This window comes from Ictalurus punctatus, chromosome 9 (assembly GCF_001660625.3).
Source record: "Ictalurus punctatus breed USDA103 chromosome 9, Coco_2.0, whole genome shotgun sequence".
Taxonomy (NCBI): domain Eukaryota; kingdom Metazoa; phylum Chordata; class Actinopteri; order Siluriformes; family Ictaluridae; genus Ictalurus; species Ictalurus punctatus.
Window position 1 is genome coordinate 16,023,641 of NC_030424.2, and position 21,410 is coordinate 16,045,050.

Sequence of the window (21,410 nt, forward strand, 5' to 3'; positions counted from 1 at the left end):
CCACTTGTTAATGTACAACTACAAGAATCATGTAGGGTGAATTCGGGTATATTTGCACCTCAGGAAAATTGGGACAGTTTAATTTAGCAGCATTAATTTTCTGGCCTGATAAGTCAAAGTTAACTAAAGCAAACTTATTTTAACAAAGCCTTTGGAGTGAAAGTGCTTGATGGAAAGAACATGATTGATGTGACATCATATAAGGAAGTGTACTCAGAGTAGAACAGGAAGCTGACCTAAAAGTCTTGAAGAAGGAAAAATGACATATGCTAATACATTCATGACGCTTATAATGTCATGACTAATACATTCCACATATTTATGATGCAAACAGTGTCTAAGACACTGTATTTGGCCCCCCTCCTGATTTCCTCAAATTTTTTGCACATTCGTCACACTGAATGGTTTCAGATCCTCATGAAAACTGAGGGAAAAGTTTATGCAACACCTGTATCACTCGTGAAAAAGTAATGGCCTTCCCTATATGAATACCTGGTTGTGCCACCTTTAATAGCAACAACTGCTTTAAAGCAGCAACATATAAAGGCTTTTGAGCATGACCTACCTGTTTAAGCTCCTGCCACGGTTTATCAGTGGGGTTCAGGACTACTAGACAACTCCAAAACCTTAGTTTTGTGTTTTTTGAGCCATTCAGAGGTGGTTTGCTCTTGTGCGTCAGATTGTTGTCTTATTGCATAACCCAACTGGACTAGTGACATTGTCCTTCAGGATTTTCTGGTAAAGAGCAGAATTCATGCTTCCATCAATTATGGCAAGTTTCCGAGGCCCTGACGCAGCAAAGCATCCCCACATCTTCACACTTCCACCACCATTTTTAACTGCTGATACGATGTTCTTATTGAGGAATGTTGTGTTAGGTCTTAGCCAGATGTAACAGGACCCACATCTTTCAAAAACTTCCACTTTTTACTCATTCCACAGAACATTATCCCAAAAGGCTTGGGGGTCACAAACATGTTTTTGGCAAATGTCAGACAAGCCTGTATTTTCTTCTTAGTTAGCAGAGGTTTTCGCCTTGCAGCTCTCCCATGGATACCATTATTGAAAAGTCTCTTTCTAATGTTGGAATCATGAACACTGAACTTATCTGGGGCTAGTGAGGCCTGCAGTTCCTTAAACGTTTATCAGGGGTTCTTTTGTGACTTCTTGGATATGTTGTTGAGGTGTACTTGGAGGAATTTTGGTAGGCCAGCCACTTCTGAGAAGATTTACTGCTGTTCCAAGTGAAAATGGCAGTCACTCTAGTTTGCTGGAGTCTAATTGAACAATTATCGATTAAACTTGGTTCACTGGTTTTAAGCAGGCAACTATTTTTTCACATAGGGCAAGTTGGTGTTGGATAATTTTTTTTCCTTCAATAAATTAAATGCTAGTTTGAAAACAATATTTTGTGTTTATTCAGGTTATCTATGTCTTACCGTACTTTAAATTTAGTTTGTAGATCTGAAAAATTTAAGTGTGATAAATATGCAATAGAAGTTGAGATGTACTACTGTAACATGCATATATTTATAATGTATTAATTTTCAAGATGTTTCAAATTCCAAAACCATGTTTAACATAGTAGAGAAGCTATAGTAAAAAGGTCCCTGGCTGTAAAATGTTTGAGAACCCATGAAACAATTTACATTAAATTTAACTAGCCTGCTAAAGTTGTTGTTTTTGCCAAGTGAGAAAATAAACATGTAGTCCAACCAAAAGCAAAAGGTAGCCTGATAGGTGTATAATTACAGCATCTGTGCTTACCACATTGATTAGATTTTGCAATATGTCTTACTTATTTATTACTAGCTTGTCACTCGTCTTCCAGACAGACGTAGTCTATTTAATAATAATGAATAAATAGTTACTGAACTTGTTCACAAGTGACTCAACTTTTTTTTTATATTATTTGACTGTGTATAGAAAGAATTTTTTTTTTATTATTTTTTATTTTTGTCTTCTCTTGTAAAATAACTAAGGTGATATATTTATAACTGGAAGGGGAAATCATTTTGCTCTGTTACCATTATTTAGATTTCCAGTTATATAGTTAGCTAAATGCCATAATCGGCTGACAAATTACATTGGCACCTGAGTCAGCTAGCTAGCTGCTACCTGAACAGTTTTGGAAGATGCACAGCATCATCCGTGGCTTGAAGTCAGTTATTAATTGATTCAAATTGATTTGTGTACCCATTTTGTGTTTTAAAAATGTCATAAATAAGTTAGCTCAGGTCAGCTAACATTAGTTGTCTTTTAACTGAAAATTGCAGTACCTAAGGCAATGTGACAGTTCTGTTACGTATTAAGTCTTTCACAATCAGCACAAATGCTCAAGATTTCACAAGATACACGTCATTACTTTATAAAGGGAGCCTTATACTAACTTAAATAATTCACTCTTTCCATTTAACTATAGGTTTCTTGAATTTCCTCTACAGGGGATCAGTAAAGGTACATGTTATCTTAGGTTAACTAACATTAATATAGATATGATCATCTCGTAATGCACGCTTTGTATTAATATGGCCCATGTAGTTTCAGTTATTCCATTCTTGCTTAAAACTCTAACGTAAGTCTGGTTTTTATATAATGCCACCACCACATCATGACTAATAAATCCCTGATACAGACAAGATTATGGTGAACAAGAGTGATGAATTAATATATATATATATATATATATATATATATATATATATATATATATATATATATATATATATATATAATATATATAATATTTTCTTTTGCTCTCATTGAAATTCATTCAGCGTATTTATTTATTTATTTATTTATTTAAAATAGTTTTACTCCTATAACCAGAATAGCACATTGTTTGGCATAAAAATGGCATCCTGGACTTTTTGTTAGTTTAGTACACAAAATATAAAAACAATTCCGAAAATGTTGGGACAGTAGGGAAAATGCTAATAATAAAAAAAAGAGGAGTGATTTATAAATGATCCTGGTGATCCTGGTGCGTAAAGGGCAAAGCTGAAAACCACTTCTGAATGCACGTGATTTCCCATCCCTCAGACGTCACGGTCTTAAAAACTGTCATGAGTCTGTAGTGGATATCCTGACATGGGCTCGGGAATACTTTGGTAAACCTTTGTCAGTCAACACCATTCGCCACTGCATCCAAAGATGCAAGGTAAGGCTTTACTATGCAAAGCAGAAACCACACATCAACACTGTCCAGAAGCACTGATGACTTCTCTGGGCTCAGTCTCATCTTAGATGGACAGAATCATGGAATCATGTTTTGTGGTCCAACAAGTCAACATTTCAGAAGGTTTTTGGGACAAAACAACCGTCGTGTTCTCTGGGCCAAAGAGGAAAAGGACCATCCAAGCTGTTATCAGCGTCAGGTCCAAAAACCAACGTCTGTCATGGTATGGGGGTGTGTCAGTGTCATGGGTAACTTTGCACATCTGTGATCACATCAAGTGTATGGTTGCTTAAGCAGAGAGTGCGGGTGCTAGCATGGCCTGCCTGCAGTCCTGACTTGTCTCAGATTGAGAACGTGTGGCGCATTATGAAGCAAAAAATAAGGCAACGAAGGCCCCACACAGCTGCGCAGCTGAAGAAATGCATAATGGATGAATGGGGGAAATTCTGCTTGCTAAACTTAACCAACTAGTGTACTCAGTCCCAAACGCTTAATAAGTGTTATTAAAAGAAAAGGTGATGTTACACAGTGGGAAATAGTCAACTGTTCCAATTTTTTTGGATTGTGTTGCAGTCATTAGATTTGAAATGATTGTATATTTTCAAAAAATATATAAATTTTATATATTTATATAAATATAATATAATATATTATATATAAATGTATTTATTTATATAAATATAAATAAAAAATATGCTGTTTGTTAACTTTCAGATAATGTGTTAATACTGTGTTTTCACTATAGTACAGAGTGAATTGAATTTTCAAATTATTATTATTATTATTATTATTATTATTATTATTATTATTTTGCATTTTCCATACTGCCCCAACTTTTTTGGAATTGGGGTTGTACTTATTATATTATATTTTAAAAATTGTTATCTCATGGGTCACTTTAGCTTTATTTTTCAAAAAAGTACATTTTTTGTTATCAGTGCATAATGTGTAAATAGGTTTAATTTGACCATCATTCTTAGCTGTAAATATTTACAGTGCTATGAGATCATAAATGTAAGAAATTAATAGCATTACTTCCAACATGTAACTTAAATAGGCTAAAAATATAATAATGTCACACAAGAAGTTATTGCTTGTCATGAAATATAGCCTACAGGTTTTACAGCTGTAATTGTGCCTCTTGAACTGTGGCATCGTCTGAAGCATCATACCTTTTAGAAGTACAGTCTAATAGCATACCTGATATAGTGACCACTGAATGTAGAGATGTATATGAAAAATGTCATTTTATAAATAGAATTCAGCAGGCATGCTAATTGTATGCAGATGAGAGCAGATAGCACTTTCCTCTGAGTGTTTTATGTACTGTTCATGGATTTTATTGACATCGGTCAGCTGAGACAGAAAAGAATATTTAAAGTGACTCTTTAGGGAACAGTAAACACACACAAAACCACTTCTCGTGCCTGGAGATGCTCTTAAAAGCAGATGCAGTTTATCAGGTATAAGACACAGAGGTAATGTAACAGATGAATCCATCTGTTTTGTGTTTGTTAAAAGCATTTACTGTCAATTAATATTTCATCACTTTTTGCAATCTATTTTGGGTCAAAATGATCTGAACAAAACCTGTGAAATATAAATATGAAGATAGGATATAAGAGATGCACCATGTTCAGTAGAGAAAATAACTAAGCACACAGTTTCATATCACAAAAAAACTTTAGTATGCTTCCACTTTACATAATATTTAAATCAGGTAATTTTACCCCAAATAGAACATATGGGTTAAAGTTTTTTTTGTTTTCTTTTCAGTGTGAAGTAAAACACACTAGCATTAATCTAATCAGAGATGCAGGGAGGCACTGAGACACACAACAATGTATAAATTTTTATTTAGTGTACTATTTTTACTAGTGGTTTTATACTGTGACTTATTTAATAAGTTTTTATTCATTTTAGAAAAGACTCCTTATGAATTTCGAAAGTACTGAAGATTTTCTAAACCCTTTTATTGCTGTAAGAAATGAACTACAAAATGTTACTTAGGCTAATATCTTAATATGTAGCCATTTTATACTTAGTCTAATTCATACTGTATTAGAATATGTTAATTAAAAAAATCCTGTTATTGAAATGTATTAGTTATTTATGCCATGAATAAGAATGCTCAAGTAATGTGTAATTGAGGATGAAATGAAAATCCCAAGTATGTGTCTCATATTCCTAAACATGCTATCTGAAACATCATTAAAAATATTTTTTTGTCAGTTTTGACAAAAGAGTAAACCATGCTGTTTTAAAATAAAACACAACGATTTTTCCTTCACATGTTGATGAAATCCTGAAGATTTCAGAAATGTGTTATATGCTAGGGTATTTGTTTATTAATTAATTATTAATGGAAAGAATGCTTAGACAAATATTTGCAGTATGCATAATTTAGTCTTACAGCATCAGCTACAAAACTGATTTCACTTGTTTACTTGTTTGATCTATGTTCACTCATTCTCACCTAAAGTCTGAGGCCTGTATAATGCCCTGAAACCAAAAGGCCTATGTATGAAGTTGAGAAGAGGGGCTGTTTAGTGTGTACTTAATAGAACTATACCCAACCACATTTATTGTACATCTGAATAATTGAATATAGGCTAGTCTTAAAGGCCACTTAAAGTTTTTATACATATTGTAAATAACTGAACAAGATATTCATGGAAAATAAAATACTTATTTATTATTGCTGCCTGGGCTTTGTAGAATGCTGGAGTACAGTAACATGTCTACAAGTCAGATATCACAGGTCAATGAGAGATTAAAAATATATATTTTGATGTCACTGACCTTCACTGAAAACACATGAAGACTTGCACTTTTCTTCAATCTAATGACAATTTTAATAAAAATGAGTTCTGTGAGTAGAAAGTTCAGAAATTAAAAAGATTTATGTCTCTAGGTCTATTATAAATACGATACCACTAACCACATGGTGGAAAACAAACAAACTCTGCATTCAGAGTTTCTTTCTCTCCATCTGACATCTGACCTCACTATGGAATAATCACGTTTTTAATTAACACTAACACTTTTAAGTTTTCAACATGGAATCTGAGCGTAGTAAACAACCTGGGACAGTTTTTCAATAATGGCTTGTTCATGACAAGCCATTCATGACAAGCCACCACCACCACAACATCCTAGTCTCTCATTTTCACTCAATCAGTCAGTCACTCACTCACTTTCAGGAACTGTTTTATCCTTGATACTGGGTAGGAACCCACTTTGCTCTCAGAACAGCCTTGACACTTTGTGGCCACTGAAGTACACTGAATTCATTGTCATTTCTGTGGAACAAATGTGGGACAATTTGTGCTGTACAACATGGTGCACTGTCAAGCTGGACAAGCAAGGCCTTGGAGGGTGATATATGTGGTTGGCAGCAATATGCGGATGGGCTGGCGCATTTGTACACCACTTCAATGGTGCTGGTGGGATGGCATTGCCAGCTTTGACACAGTCAGGTTGAGCCTATGATTAGTGCTGCTGATACCAGGCTCTGCCCTTGCCACCAGCATGTTGCAGCAGAAGTTGAGGTTCACTGAGTTATTGATTAAATTGCTGTAACCTGTTAGCTGGGTCAGCCTGGTAATGTACCTCTGCAACCGCAATAATTCATGGAGTGCTTATTCCTATGGAGCTGCCCACCTGCTGTGTAATGGTTTTTGTATTTAAAAAAAAAAAAAAGTTTCTTCCTGCCCTTTTTTGTGCCACTCTGGGTGAACTCTGGAGTCTGTTGTGTGTGAGGCTGCCAGGAATTCAGCAGATTCTTAGGTGCTCAGTGGGATCACTGTATCTCCCCAACACTAATGAACATTAACTGAATTGTTCGACCAGTATCGGCATTATTTCAAGACCCATAACCCAAGACCTTATGACAAGACTCATGGCTATTTGGATAACTGCATAAATAAACAGATAAACAGGTGTTCATTTTAGACTGGCCAGCGGTGGTAATTAACATATTTATGAATATTTAACAAATATGGGGTTTGATTACCACGGGGGTTTGATTACCACTGTGGCCCTGTGTGTGTGGAGTTTGCATGTTCTCCCCGTGCTGCAAGGGTTTCCTCCGGGTACTCTGGTTTCCTCCCCCAGTCCAAAGACATGCATGGTAGGCTGATTGGCAGGTCCAAAGTGTCCATAGTGTATGAATGGGTGTGTGAATATGTACGTGATTGTGCCCTGCGATGGCTTGGCACCCTGTCCAGGGTGTACCCCGCCTTGTTCCCGATCTTTCCTGGGATAGGCTCCAGGTTTCCCCGTGACACTGAAGGAAGGATAAGCGGTATAGAAGATGGATGGATGGATGGATGGATGTAAGCATATACAGTATCTTACAAAAGTGAGTACACCCCTCACATTTTTGTAAACATTTGATTATATCTTTTAATGTGACAACACTGAAGAAATGACACTTTGCTACAATGTAAAGTAGTGAGTGTACAGCTTGTATAACAGTGTAAATTTGCTGTCCCCTCAAAATAACTCAACACACAGCCATTTATGTCTAAACCGCTGGCAACAAAAGTGAGTACACTCCTAAGTGAAAATGTCCAAATTGAGCCCAATGTGTCAACATTTTGTGTGGCCACCATTATTTTCCAGCATGCCCTCTTGGGCATGGAGTTCTCCAGAGCTTCACAGGTTGCCACTGGAGTCCTCTTCCACTCCTCCATGACGACATCACAAAGCTGGTGGATGTTAGAGACCTTGTGCTCCTCCACCTTCCATTTGAGGATGCCCCACAGATGCTCAATAGGGTTTAGGTATGGAGACATGCTTGGCCAGTCCATCACCTTCACCCTCACCTTCTTTAGCAAGGCAGTGGTCGTTTTGGAGGTGTGTTTGGGGTCGTTATCATGCTTCTCCGAAGGGAGGGGATCATGCTCTGCTTCAGTATGTCGCAGTACATATTGGCATTCATGGTTCCCACAATGAACTGTAGCTCCCCAGTGCCGGCAGCACTCATGCAGCCCCAAACCATGACAATCCCACCACCATGCTTGACTGTAGGCAAGACACACTTGTCTTTGTAATCCTCACCTGGTTGCTGCCACACACGCTTGACACCATCTGAACCAAATAAGTTTATTTTGTCCTCATCAGACCACAGAACGTGGTTCCAGTAATCCATGTCCTTAGTCTGCTTGTCTTCAGCAAACTGTTTGCGGGCTTTCTTGTGCATCATCTTTAGAAGAGACTTCCTTCTGGGACGACAGCCATGCAGACCAATTTGATGCAGTGTGCGGCGTATGGTCTGAGCACTGACAGGCTGACCCCCCTCCCCTTCAACCTCTGCAGCAATGCTGGCAGCACTCATACGTCTATTTTCCAAAGACAACCTCTGGATATGATGCTGAGCTGATTTCTTTCTCAAGTATTTATTTTTATACTGCTGTACAATAGTGCTTAATTTGTGAATAAGTACAAGCATATGTGCATAAAAATAACCATGTTTATGAAACAGATTAAAAGCAGACAGTATAAAAACAAAAACAAATCAAATTGCAACATTCAAAGAGTATTTCATGCCTTCTAACTCTCATTCTCTATCAACCAGCTCAAAGAGATGAAAAACACATCATGACCTGAGCATGGCAATGTGACAGTTCAGTTAACAAATGAAGTATTTTGCGATCAGTAGAAATCCACATTACCTTATAACATGAGTCTTATACTAACTAGCACTCTTCCTATTTAACTAGACTATGATCATCCCATGTGGCCCATGCGGTTTCAGTTATTCCATTCGTGCTTAAATACCTGATGCAAGTCTGGTTTTTATATAAAGCCACTACCACAGTGGCTCCTTGACTATGGTGATGAAGAGTGATGAATTTTCAAAATGGCTTTTGCTCTCACAGGCACATTGAAATTTGTTCAGTGTTTGTCTTTAGTGTTTATAGTTTTACTATAAAAATGGCATCCTGGACTTTTTGGTTAACAGCTTATAAGAAAGCTTATTGATCAAATATAAAATTGTAAACCATCATGGAAAGATCCTAATGCATTTTCTGTGTTTTAAGCTATTTTTAATAGTTACACATAATATCAGACACTTCAAAATGAGTTATTTATATGTATAAAGGTTTAATTTGACCATTTTTAGCAATAAATGTTTACATTGATATGAACTCATAAATGAAACTTAAATTGACTAAAAATAAAACAATGTCACCAAAGATGTTATTACTGGTCATGACAAGAAGAAGTTTTACATCTGTAACTGTGCCTCTTGAACCATGATGTCGTCTGCAATATCGTAATTTTTTAGAAGTACATCAGATTTGCTTTTTCGCAAGTAATACAGAAGTCCTATCAGAACACATATAGCCAGCAAGATAAGCAGTGTAAACCCAATATACTCTGCTGGAGTTGCAAAAGCCGCATGACTCAACGTGTAATTTACAGACGGTGTAACAAGCGCAGCAGTTAACGGAGTAGGATTTATAAGAGGAACACATTTAGTTTTGTTTACCAGCATGAACCCTATCTGGCAAGAGCACTTGTAACTTCCGATAGTGTTCCTGCATTTTTGCTCACAGTTGTTGTGATTCGATTTGCATTCGTCTAAATCTGTGCAATTTGTCATGTCTTTGATGAAGCCATCAGGACACTCACACGTGGAGCAAGGCCGTTTGCATGTGGTAGAGTTGCAGTAGTACTCACAACGTTCAGGATTTTTCCTGCTTAGCCTGAATTCTTTAGGACAGGTACACGTGTGGCCTCCGGGAACCTCTTCGCACTGGCGTTCGCATGGAGCAAGTACACAGTCTTTCTTATTCAGAATCTGCACTTCAGATGCTCTCTCCTCCCAGCAGTTTTCCCACTGAATACCATCACACAAAAAGCCGTCGACCTGTTCCTCGCACGAGCGCTCCATTAACGTCTTATTACTAGAAACCGACATGCATTGTGGGGAACACGCCACATCTTCCCCTCCTCTGTTCAGAGTCACAGAATCAGCTCGAGAATTTCTGCTGCTGCTTAAACAATCACCTTCTGAACCAATCCAGAAGTGTCCTGTTTTGTTGAAAAGAAAACTGTCGATAGGTTTATTCAGTGGTGTTAGTAATTTACCTCCCTTTTCCATGCAGATCTTCTGGGCAGTTTTGAAGTTGGTTTGCATATTATGAATACTTGTGCAAGTTCTTAAATCTTCTTTGCATGCACAGCGTAGTGTATGTCCCACATGGAAGGAGATTAAAATACTAAACAAGATGACCGGTCTGTAGGAATCCATTTTCCAGCAAATTGTTTATCATATAGAGACTGGTTTCATGTGTGAGCCAAAATGCTGGGGTGCACAACTTTAAGCACTCTAGTGCCTTTTCCAAAAAGGAAGGAAACCCCTCCTAAATGTATTTGTGTCATTTCTGACTCAGCCTTTCCTCAGTGGAATACAATCACTGCTCAGTAGCCACTGCAAACAGGCATACAGACTCCGGATTAATTCTACAAGCCCAAATCTGAAAAAGTTGGGAAAGTATGGAAAATGTTAATACAAACAAAGACGACTGATTTACAAATGTACTTTGACTTGTATTAAAAAAAAAACCCAAAACATATATAGACAAGGTATTTGATGTTTTACCTAATCAACTGCGTAGTTTTTGAAGATAAACGTTTATTTTGAAATTGATGCATGCAACACGTTCCAAAAAAGTTGGAACAGGGGCAGTTTAGGACTAATAGTGATGTGTTAAGTTGAAAATTAGAAGGCGATGTGAAACAGGTGCAGCAATCGTCTAATCATATTAAATAATGAGCCTCCAAAAAAGGCCAAGTCCTTCAAGAGCAAGTTGGGTCAAGGCTTACCAATCTGCTAACAACTGTGTCAGCGAATAGTCCAACACTTTGAGACCAACATTCCCCAAAGACAAATTGGTAGGATTTTGGGCATTTCACCTTCTACAGTGCACAATATCATTTAAAGATTCAAGGAATCTGGTCAAATCTCAATGCGTAAAGGGCAAGGCCGAAAGTCACTTCTGAATGTGCGTGATCTCCGATCCCTCAGACGTCACTGTTTTAAAAACCATCATGAGTATGTAAAGGATATCCTGACATGGGCTTGGGAATACTTTGGTAAACCTTTGTCAATCAAAACCATTCGTCGCTGCATCCACAGATGCAAGTTAAGTCTTTACTGTGCAAAGCTGAAGCCATGCATCAACACTGTCCAGAAGCGCTGCCCACTTCTCTGGGCTCAGTCTCATCTGAGATGGACAGTAACACAGTGGAATCATGTTTTGTGGTCCGATGAGTCAACATTTCAAATAGTTTTTGGACAAAACAAGCGCATGGTTGTGTAAGCAGAGAGTGCAGCTGCTAGCATGGCCTGCCTGCAGTCCTGACCTGTCTACGATTGAGAACGTGTGGCGCATTATGCAGCGCAAAATAAGGCAATAAAGGCCTTGTACATTTGCACAGCTGAAGAAATGCATAATGGATGAATGGGGAAAATTCCACTTGCTAAACTTAACCAACTAGTGTCTTCAGTCCCAAACGCTTAATAAGTGTTATTAAAAGAAAAGGTTATGTTACACACTGGTAAACAGTTGACTGTCCCAAGTTTTTTGGATTGTGTTGCAGCCATCAGATTTGAAATGAGTGTATATTTTCAAAAATAAATTAAATTCACAAAGTAAAAGTTTTCACAAAGTTTTCAATATAATGCAGGGGGAACTGAATTTTCAAATGACTCTTTTTTCTTTTCTTTCTTTCTTTTTTTTGGCATTTTTCATACTGTCCCAACTTTTTTTCGGAATTGAGGTTGTATTTGAATTCTATTTTTAAAATGACATTTTTTCATATAAAACTCTACATTCAGTGGCCACAAGATCAGGTACAAAACCAGGGGTTATAAATCCAGGGGTGATGATGAATATCTTACACTGGACTTCCAACCACTTCAGTTCATCAGGGGCTGTAGGACCCCTGGCTGGGAGCCAAGGGAGTGAAAACTGGCTGTGCTCCCTGGGTTGGAGGGATAACATACACATTCACCCCATCTGAGAACTTGTGTATGCAGATAGCACTATTTGTTATGCTGCCCTGCAAAGCTCCAGGAGCAGCTGCTTACAAAGATACATAGGCTGGCTTCCTCTAAGGAAGCATTTGTTTGCCCCACCCTCTCCAGTTAGTATCTGTGGTGTAATGGGGAAGAGTTAGTGAGTGGGTGGAAATTGGCCAGACCAAATTGAGGAGAACATGGGGAAAATTTAAAACAAAAAAAGGAAAAAAAAATCATACACATGTAAATACTTGTCAGTTTACTTTTAGACACATGCACAGAATATTTAGACAGCATCTGCATCCTATGTCGGAATAAAGCTGCTCATAAAAGAGGAAACAATGCAAGTTACTACTGATCAGTTAATTAAATAGTTCAATATTAGTGCTACAACTGTGCAGATTACAATTTACAATAGACTGGAAAAGACAGTAAGGATACAGAGCAGGTGGACTTAATAAAATCTATATAGTGTCTCATGATGATTTATATGTTCTGGAATACTGAGCACCACCATTTCTATCAGCTGTTTAACAAGTGTTAATCATCATAAAGTTCTCATTCACAGCTCCATGCCACTGAAATACTAATGACCCTTTTGAGTGACCAACAATGTAAGAAATGTTACTTAGCAATGTACGTACTGTTTACGGGTTGTATTGACATTGAGCAGCTGAGACAGAAAATAATATTTAAAGTGACTGTATTTAGGGAACAGTAAAGATACAAAAACACTTTTCGTGCCTGGAGATACTCTTAACAGCAGGCGTATGTAATCGGGCATAAGCGCTAATAAGACATAGATGTCAGAGATGTAACAGATTGAATTCACCTATTTGTTTTATTTTTGTAAAAAGCAGTTACCGTCAATTGATATTTCATTTACATTTACATTTATTCCTTTAGCAGACGCTTTTATCCAAAGCGACTTACAAATGAGAAATTTCACCACTTTTTGCAATCCGATTTATTCTTGGGTCAGAATAACCTGAACAAAACCTGTGTAATATATATATATGAAGACAGGGTATGCACCAAAAAAGTAAATTTGTCCGTTTTCAAGTTCAATAGAGAAAATGAGTCAAGCACACACAGTTTCACATTGTATAAAACAACCATTTTTATTATGGTTCCTTTTGAATCATAGATTATTTTGCTGAAACGGAACACAACGATTAAAAGGGTTTTTAAATGAAGAAAACACTAACATTAATCTAATCTACTCTTTCCCTTTTATGATTATGATCCATTTATTGCAAAGTAGAATGGCACCAAGAAGACAGGCAGAAATGCATGGAGGCATTGAGACACAGAGTACAGACAAAAATGTTTAGAGTTTTACTCAGTGTACTGTGTTCATGCAATGGGTATATAAAGTTTACACACCCCTGTTAGCTGTTTCTTTGATGTAAAAAAAAAAAAAAAAAATTGTACAAAATTAAACCAAGATAAATCTGTCAGATTTTTTCCACCTTTAAGGTGATATAGCAACCTAAAAAATTCCAGTGAAAAACAAAGAGAAAAGTTTTATAATTACTCATGTGCAGTAGTAATGATCATAATTACTGATATCACTGAAGTGATGCTCATCTTTCTTCATTGCCAGTACCTTTGGACAGGAATTCAGCAATTTCTGAGTTGCGTCAACCAACCCAGCTGTGCTGCGTTTAGAGTCAGTGGGATCACTTTATGATTATTAACTGAGGCTTTCGACTGGTATGTGCATGATTTTCTGCCTTGAGATGCTGCCACATGATATGACCCATGGCTATTTGGATAACTGCATAAATAAGCAGGTATATATTGGTATATATTGCTCTCGTTGGAGTGGCTGGTGAGGGGAAAATATATATTTATGAATATTTGGTGAATATGTATGCATATAAGAGTGTGTATTTCCCAAGTATTATTTTTGTTACTGATATAACATGGTGCTTCACTTACAAACATGCATATGCACATATGCACCAAAAAGGTGTTTATGACACAGGTTTAATTCAGAGAGAAATTCACACTTTACTATTTTTCAACTTGCAGATGGCTTTGTAAGACTGTGTATAGAATTTTTTTTTAAAAAAAAACAACAACAGTTTTTAGCCTGTAATCAATCTGCCTTTAGTTAAGCTGTCTATATTCAATCTGTCTTCTCCTGTAAAATAACTAAACTGAATTATTTATCTGAATGGAGAATCAACTTGGCTCTGTTTTAACAGGTAGCTAGCTTTCCATCAACAGAGTTGGCCTAACAACATAATCAGCTGACAAAATACATTGGCACCTGAGCTAGCTAGCTAACTGCTACCTCAAACTTAGCAAAGGCATTCAGTTTTGGAAGATCAGCAGCATCAGTGGTGGTTTGAAATTAGTGACTGACTGACTCAAATTGTGTGCGTATTGTGTGGTTTAAAAATGTCATAAATGCTGGCTAGTTAGCCCAGGTCAGCTCATGTTAGCTGTCTAATGTTACCACTGATAATTGCAGTGTCTATGGCAATGTGACAGTTCAGTTACCAAATGAAGTCTTTTGAAATCAGCAGAAAACCACAGAATTTCACATAATGTAGAAAAATCATTAGTTCCACATTGTTTTATAAGGTGAGTCTTATACTAACTTAAATACATACTAGTACACTTTTCATTTAACAAGAATAACTAATATTAACATAGTTATGATCATCATGCATAGTAGTAATGTGGCCCAAATAGTTTAAGTTATTCCATTCTTGCTTAAATGCCTGATGTAAGTCTGGATTTTATATAAAGTCATCAACACAGCATGATTAATTATACAGGAAAGAATATGGTGAAATTTAAAAACTGCTTACATTCAAAAGTGCATTGAAATGCATATAGTGTATGTCTTTCTTGTTTACAGTTATACTAATATAAAAACACATTATTGTTTGGCATAAAAATGGCATCCTGGATCCTCCCACACTCTCTCTGTTTTCATACCCAAGAATTTTGATAGTTAAGTACACATAATATAAGATGCTTTAAACATAGTTCAATCATGGGTCACTTTGGCATCATTTCTCAATATAGTATCTTTTACTGTTACTCAAATACCATGTCTGGGTAATTTGGTATACAACATTGTCCATCATTAGTCCTTTCATTATGTCAAATATTACAACACATATTTTTGTTATCACTGCAGAACTATTCAGACTAACGAAATCTGCAATTTATGTTTAAATAAGTTTAATTTGACCATCATTTTTAGCAATACATGATGAAATTAATTGCTAAGAAATTAGTAACATTACTTCAACATGCAAATCAAATTGACTAAAAATAAAATAATGTCACCCACACTGTTATTACTGGTCATGACAACAAGAAGTTTTACATCTGTAACTGTGCCTCTTGAACCATGATGTCATCTGGAATATCGCTATTTTTTAGAAGTACATCAGATTTGCTTTTTCGCAAGTAATACAGAAGTCCTATCAGAACACATATAGCCAGCAAGATAAGCAGTGTAAACCCAATATACTCTGCTGGAGTCACAAAAACCACATGACTCAACGTGTAATTTACAGACGGTGTAACAAGCGCAGCAGTTAACGGAGTAGGATTTATAAGAGGAACACATTTAGTTTTGTTTACCAGCATGAACCCTTCATGGCAAGAACACATGTAACTTCCAATAGTGTTCCTGCATTTTTGCTCACAGTTGGTGTGATTTGACTTGCATTCGTCCAAATCTGTGCAGTTCGCCTCATCTTTGATGAAGCCATCAGGACACTCACACATGGAGCAAAGCTGTTTGCATGTGGTAGAGTTGCAGTAGTACTCACAATGTTCAGGATTTTTCCTGCTTGGCCTGAATAGATCAGGATTATAACAGGTACACATGTGGCCTCCGGGAACCTCTTCGCACTGGTGTTCGCATGGAGCAAGTCCACAGTCTTTCTTATTCAGAATTTGCACTTCAGATGGTCTCTCCTCCCAGCAGTTTTCCCACTGAATACCATCACACAAAAAGCCATCGACCTGTTCCTCGCACGAGCGCTCCATTAACGTCTTATTACGAGAAACCGACATGCATTGTGGGGAACACGCCACATCTTCCCCTCCTCTGTTCAGAGTCACAGAATCAGCTCGAGAATTTCTGCTGCTGCTTAAACAATCACCTTCTGAACCAATCCAGAAGTGTCCTGTTTTGTTGAAAAGAAAACTGTCGATAGTTTTACTTAGTGGTGTTAGTAATTTACCTCCTTTTTCCATGCAGATCTTCTGGGCAGTTGTGAAGTTGATTTGCATGTTATGAATACTTGTGCAAGTTCTTAAATCTTCTTTGCATGCACAGCGTAGTGTATGTCCCACATGGAAGGAGATTAAAATACTAAACAAGATGACCAGTCTGTAGGAATCCATTTTCCAGCAAATTCTTTACTGTATAGAGACTGATCTCATGTGTGAGCCAAAATGCTGGGGTCCAAAACTTTGGGCACCTTAATAAATGTTGAAAGCAGAAGGAAACACCTCCTAGATGTGTCATTTCTGGCTCAGCCTTTCTTCATTGGAATACAGTCATAAGACCAACACCCACTGTTCAATAACTGTCTTGTATTATAGAAATAGTAGGAAATCCAATCTATGACATTTTTGCAAACAAAGGCAAAGTGTGTGTCTTTGATGTACAGAACTATTTCTGTTGTAAGATATTTAGCAAAGCTTGTGAGAGGGAAAAGGGGAATGGATTATGTCCATACATGAGAAATGTGTGTGCACCATGTTGAGATTATTTCCCATGCAAAGCCAGAGAAAAATAAGTATCCATTTTCCAGTGCCCAAGTTATCTGGGATTGATTCAGGACTTTTGTGTGTTTAAATTTTGCTGAAACCTTGCAACCCTGGTTAATGATATTAGATATTTTGTGTGCCTCACTGCTGAAGGGAAACACACCTGCTGTTTCAAACACAGTTGAAAACAAAAGTGTGCCCAATTCACTCAAAGCTGCTATTATACTGTGCGGTGGATGACTGTACATGGTCAACACTCAACTGCCTATAAGTTATTCTAAAAATCGCTCTAAAATTTCATAGCCTATAACATAAGTCAACTGTGATCGCCTTTTGACTTAATTTTGTTTGAGGCTATGTGGTAATTAATGTCTGGCCCCACCAAAACGTCTGGTAATTAGTTGCTCCTACAGAAGTTTTTGAAAAGCTCACATCAGTCATAAGTGTATATCTACTCAACACATCATCATTCAAATCAACTATCCCAGATAACTAAACAATTTAAGAATAACATTTTTGAGTTCAGGGTACTTTAAATGGATTTTTTTGCTGTTCCAAATATGATCACAATTTTAAATGTTCATATGTTTTTCCATATTAAATTACAGTATCAGGGGAATATATCATGTGAAAAGAAACCTACATCACTAATATAAATATTTATAAAGTTTATATAAATAAAACATGAAAGTGAATTCCTACCAATTAGACAAGGCTAGAAAAAAATCTCACAGACCATTTATGATTGAGGCTCAAATTTGTTTTATTGTCATAATCTATCTATTAGGCACATTGCTTTGATTCCTAAGCCAGTTACAATGTGTTCAAACATAGATTTAAAACATTTTCTATCTTGTTATCAGTGCTAGTTTCATTACAACTGCAGTTAGATTCGAGCTGACATTATTTATGCTCGTTTTCAAGTTATGGAGCTACCTTTAAGAGAAGCACTGGTGTGATTGGTTTAATTTTAAATTCAATTTTAAATCAAGAATTTTGTTTGTTGCTCTGTGGGAATCCAGTTCTTTGTAAACCCCTATAATTAAGTGTTTATTAAAACAATTTCAAGGCAGAACCTTTAAATAAGCTCAAACCCATTTGAAAGGTGTTTAAAAGTGTATAGCTCAGTAACCTTGATTGCAGTTGACAGTAGGCTACTTTATAGTCATTTCCACATTCAGCACAATTAAAATGATGAATGTGGACCCCCTGGCTACATTTAAAGAATCTCTGAGAGTCCCTAGACCACATTTTGAAAACTGTATATAGTATAGTGCTTATTCATTTACAAGCCTAATTTTGGATAATACACATAGGCTATATTAAGCTTCTGTGTTGTGTTTTGGGACCACTGGATAAAATGGCATTAGGCAGTAAATGGTTATTAAAAAGATTATTGTTATTATCAAAGCTGATTTGATCTGTGGATCAATTCAGTGAGGAAGTAATAAAGTCTTGTATCAAATGACAAGTCTTATTGATTACAAAAATAAAAACAACCCAATTAAAAAGCAAAGCATTCAAAGTACAAGAAATTGTGTGTAATATCAAAAATCAAAACAATAGTTAAGTTTTTTTTTTCTTGTCTGATGTAGTCCATTAGAAGAAGTGTGGCGCAGTCAGTATATTCTGTTCCGCTGCGTTTCTAACTGACTTGTGTATCCAGAAGAAACCCAGCAGTAGCTGTCTGTCGTGGCGTTTTTCTTCTTGGCGTCTTTGCGTGAGCGATTCCAGCGGTGCACAACAATAACCGCAGTGAGTGTGATCAGCAGGAGAAGGGGAATTACCGAGCTCAACGCATACACCAAGACCCAAGAACCGACAATTGAGCCATCTTTGCGCACACTTTGGTGCGTTTCCGTAGTTGTCTCTGTGTTTAAATGTGGCGTGACTGTGTTTACTGCTGTTTGATCCAACAGTTTATTTAATATTTCGGAATCATGTGAAGTTGTTCCGCCCTTTTGGTCTGGAACACAGCTGATGCCGTTCTCAGCTAAATGCAAGTCTGGACCACAAGAACACGTGTAGCTACCGTCCGTATTGCTGCAGATACCTTCACAGGGCTGATCCAGACATTTGTCGATATCTACACATCGCTCTCCATGCGTTCTAAAGCCAGATAAGCAGTAACAAGAGAACGAACCCTCAGAATTGAGACACTTGGCGTGACGCGCGCACGCCGATTCTGCGCATTCGTCTATGTCCTTGCACATACCATCAACGTACTTAAAGCCTTTCTTGCATTCACACTCATATCCCCCTTCTTTATTGCGACATATATGACCCATGCAAATGTCCTGGGTACATTCGTTAACATCTTTGCAGTGGACCTTGTCTTCGGAAAGCTCAAAGCCTTTTCGACACGTGCATGCAAACCCGGTCGGTTTTGACGTGCACTCGTGTTGGCAGGGTGAACTGCTGCAGGCGTCTTTAAGCAGACATGTGACTTTATTATCCGCGAGGTAGTAGTCCTTCTTACATTCACAACGCACTCCGGTATCAACATCACCAGAGCACAGCTGATCACATCCTCCGTTTCTGTTTTTGCAACTCCGCTGAGCCGAGGCGCAAAATGGTCCGGGCTTTTCCCAAACGAAATGCGCGCCTCTGTCATTCGATTCAGAATCAGAATGAGGTTTACACATCGCATAATTGTTCATATCACTATCATACGTGCAGTTTATCTCGGCTAATGTTCCATGAGGTAACATAGCCAAAATACCATCTTGTTTAAGTGGCACTTTTAGAAATGGAACCGTGTAATGAATCTCTCCCGGTCCCGCAAGTGACAAGGGTTTGCACATTCCCCTAAAATAATACACACACATATAAAGCGCGTGCCCATTACAAGATACATCTCCCCATTTGAGTTCCTCGGTTTTAGCAGAGAGCGAAACGCAGCGCTCCTCCGTGCACGTGCTTCTCGGTTCCATTCCCCAGTTGGAGTAGGAGGAAACCGGGGAGACTGTAGGGAAATCGGGGGAAATCCATGTGAAGCCACGCAGCCCCTTGTCACTGAGCACACAGCTCCCTTTAGAAAGCTTGAGTCCTATCCAGACTTTTTCCTCCACCAAAAGCTTGCCGGCTAACGCGAGAAGTGACTTCACAGCTTGTAAATCATTATCGTCTCTTACTGTGATCAAGTAGCCGCCGCTTTCGCTGCAGTTTTTTCTGGCGCTCTCAAACGTTACCTTTTCAGTGTGGAGCGTGAAGCACGCTGTGTCTGTGCACTTGCTGGTGACGCATGTCGCTCTTTCAGCAGCCAACAGAGCGCAGAGCATCGCGATCAGAGCGCAGAGCATCTTCTCACCGATTTAACGCATGTACATCCAGTTCATGTCCCAGACTAGATGCTGTTCGTAGGCCTCTAATGTGCTTTAACAGCTCAGCCGTGAACTGCCTTATTCAAAAAACCTCATCCTGTTTAGAGAATAATCCTGAGAGGAAGTAATATTTAGCAGTGCGCTTCTTTTGTCTTTTCTCAAGGCAAGTTCCTGACTGGAAGTCTAAAACAATTGCCTACAAGACCATGCTTTGTTTTGACTCCTTAGCCAGATTGTCCCTCTGCTGAAAACAGGCTAGACCCTAAAATAGTGGCAGTTGATTTTTAAAACGAAGTTTGTGTGGAGCTAAAATCCTGGTCAATTTTGGCAGTCTAAAGGTACATTGCATTTGCAGACCTATTACTGAACTGAATTAAGGCCAGAATGTAAAATGTGCTTATATTTTACCAATCAAATCATTGTAGCTTCAACATCATGTCCTAATAAATAGTTTAATTTTCTTTTCAGATTGAATGCCACTTGAATGCATGGCTTAATGAATTCATTCATTAACATTGATTGTCCAATTATATTAATAAGCACAGCTGTGGAAATACTCAGAGATATGGAACTCAATTAATGGATCTTGTATGGTAGCACTACTTGTATTGTTCTCTGCTTGATATATCGCTTTGCTTGTATTTTTCTCGTTTGTAAGTCGCTTTGGATAAAAGCGTCCTCTAAGTGAATAAATGTAAATGTAATGTAAATGTAGATATCTCCAGCCCCACCGATATACAGTAACAACACAATTGCAAGTGCGATATTATTTTTCATACCTCAGAGAAAAATAATAATATAGAGTAACTGACATTTCGGACCCAATACGGCCATATAATTAGTTTATTTTTGTTCTGCTTGTGGAAATAGATCCCAATTGAAGCCCCACAAACACAGACAAGCTCAGTGATACAAATAGTAAAATGTCCCAGTGAGGTTGCACTAAATATAAGCACCCTTGGAACGCCACTTGCCAATCAAATTAGTGAACTGAAATGAACTGCTGTATAATATACAATATACCACACACTAACTCTAGATACAGCATCACTGTGTCTCAAAGGACAGATTCACAATCTCTTTTATATTTGCTGGTGTAGTTCACAGTTAGGTGGTCTGT

General features: G+C 37.5%; 2 protein-coding genes across 2 annotated transcripts; both read right to left on the reverse strand.

Annotated features, from left to right (window-relative positions):
* Nucleotides 1–5,773: 5,773 nt before the first annotated feature.
* LOC108269577 (signal peptide, CUB and EGF-like domain-containing protein 1) lies at nt 5,774–10,532 on the reverse strand. Its single transcript, XM_053682628.1, has one exon. The coding sequence runs from the start codon at nt 10,440–10,442 to the stop codon at nt 9,414–9,416; it is 1,029 nt and encodes a 342-aa protein (XP_053538603.1). The 5' UTR covers nt 10,443–10,532; the 3' UTR covers nt 5,774–9,413.
* A 7,180-nt stretch (nt 10,533–17,712) lies between these two features.
* LOC108270356 (complement component C1q receptor) lies at nt 17,713–20,464 on the reverse strand. Its single transcript, XM_017476948.3, has one exon. It carries the CDS (start codon nt 20,267–20,269, stop codon nt 18,587–18,589), a length of 1,683 nt encoding a protein of 560 aa, XP_017332437.1. The 5' UTR covers nt 20,270–20,464; the 3' UTR covers nt 17,713–18,586.
* Between the last annotated feature and the right edge of the window lie 946 nt (nt 20,465–21,410).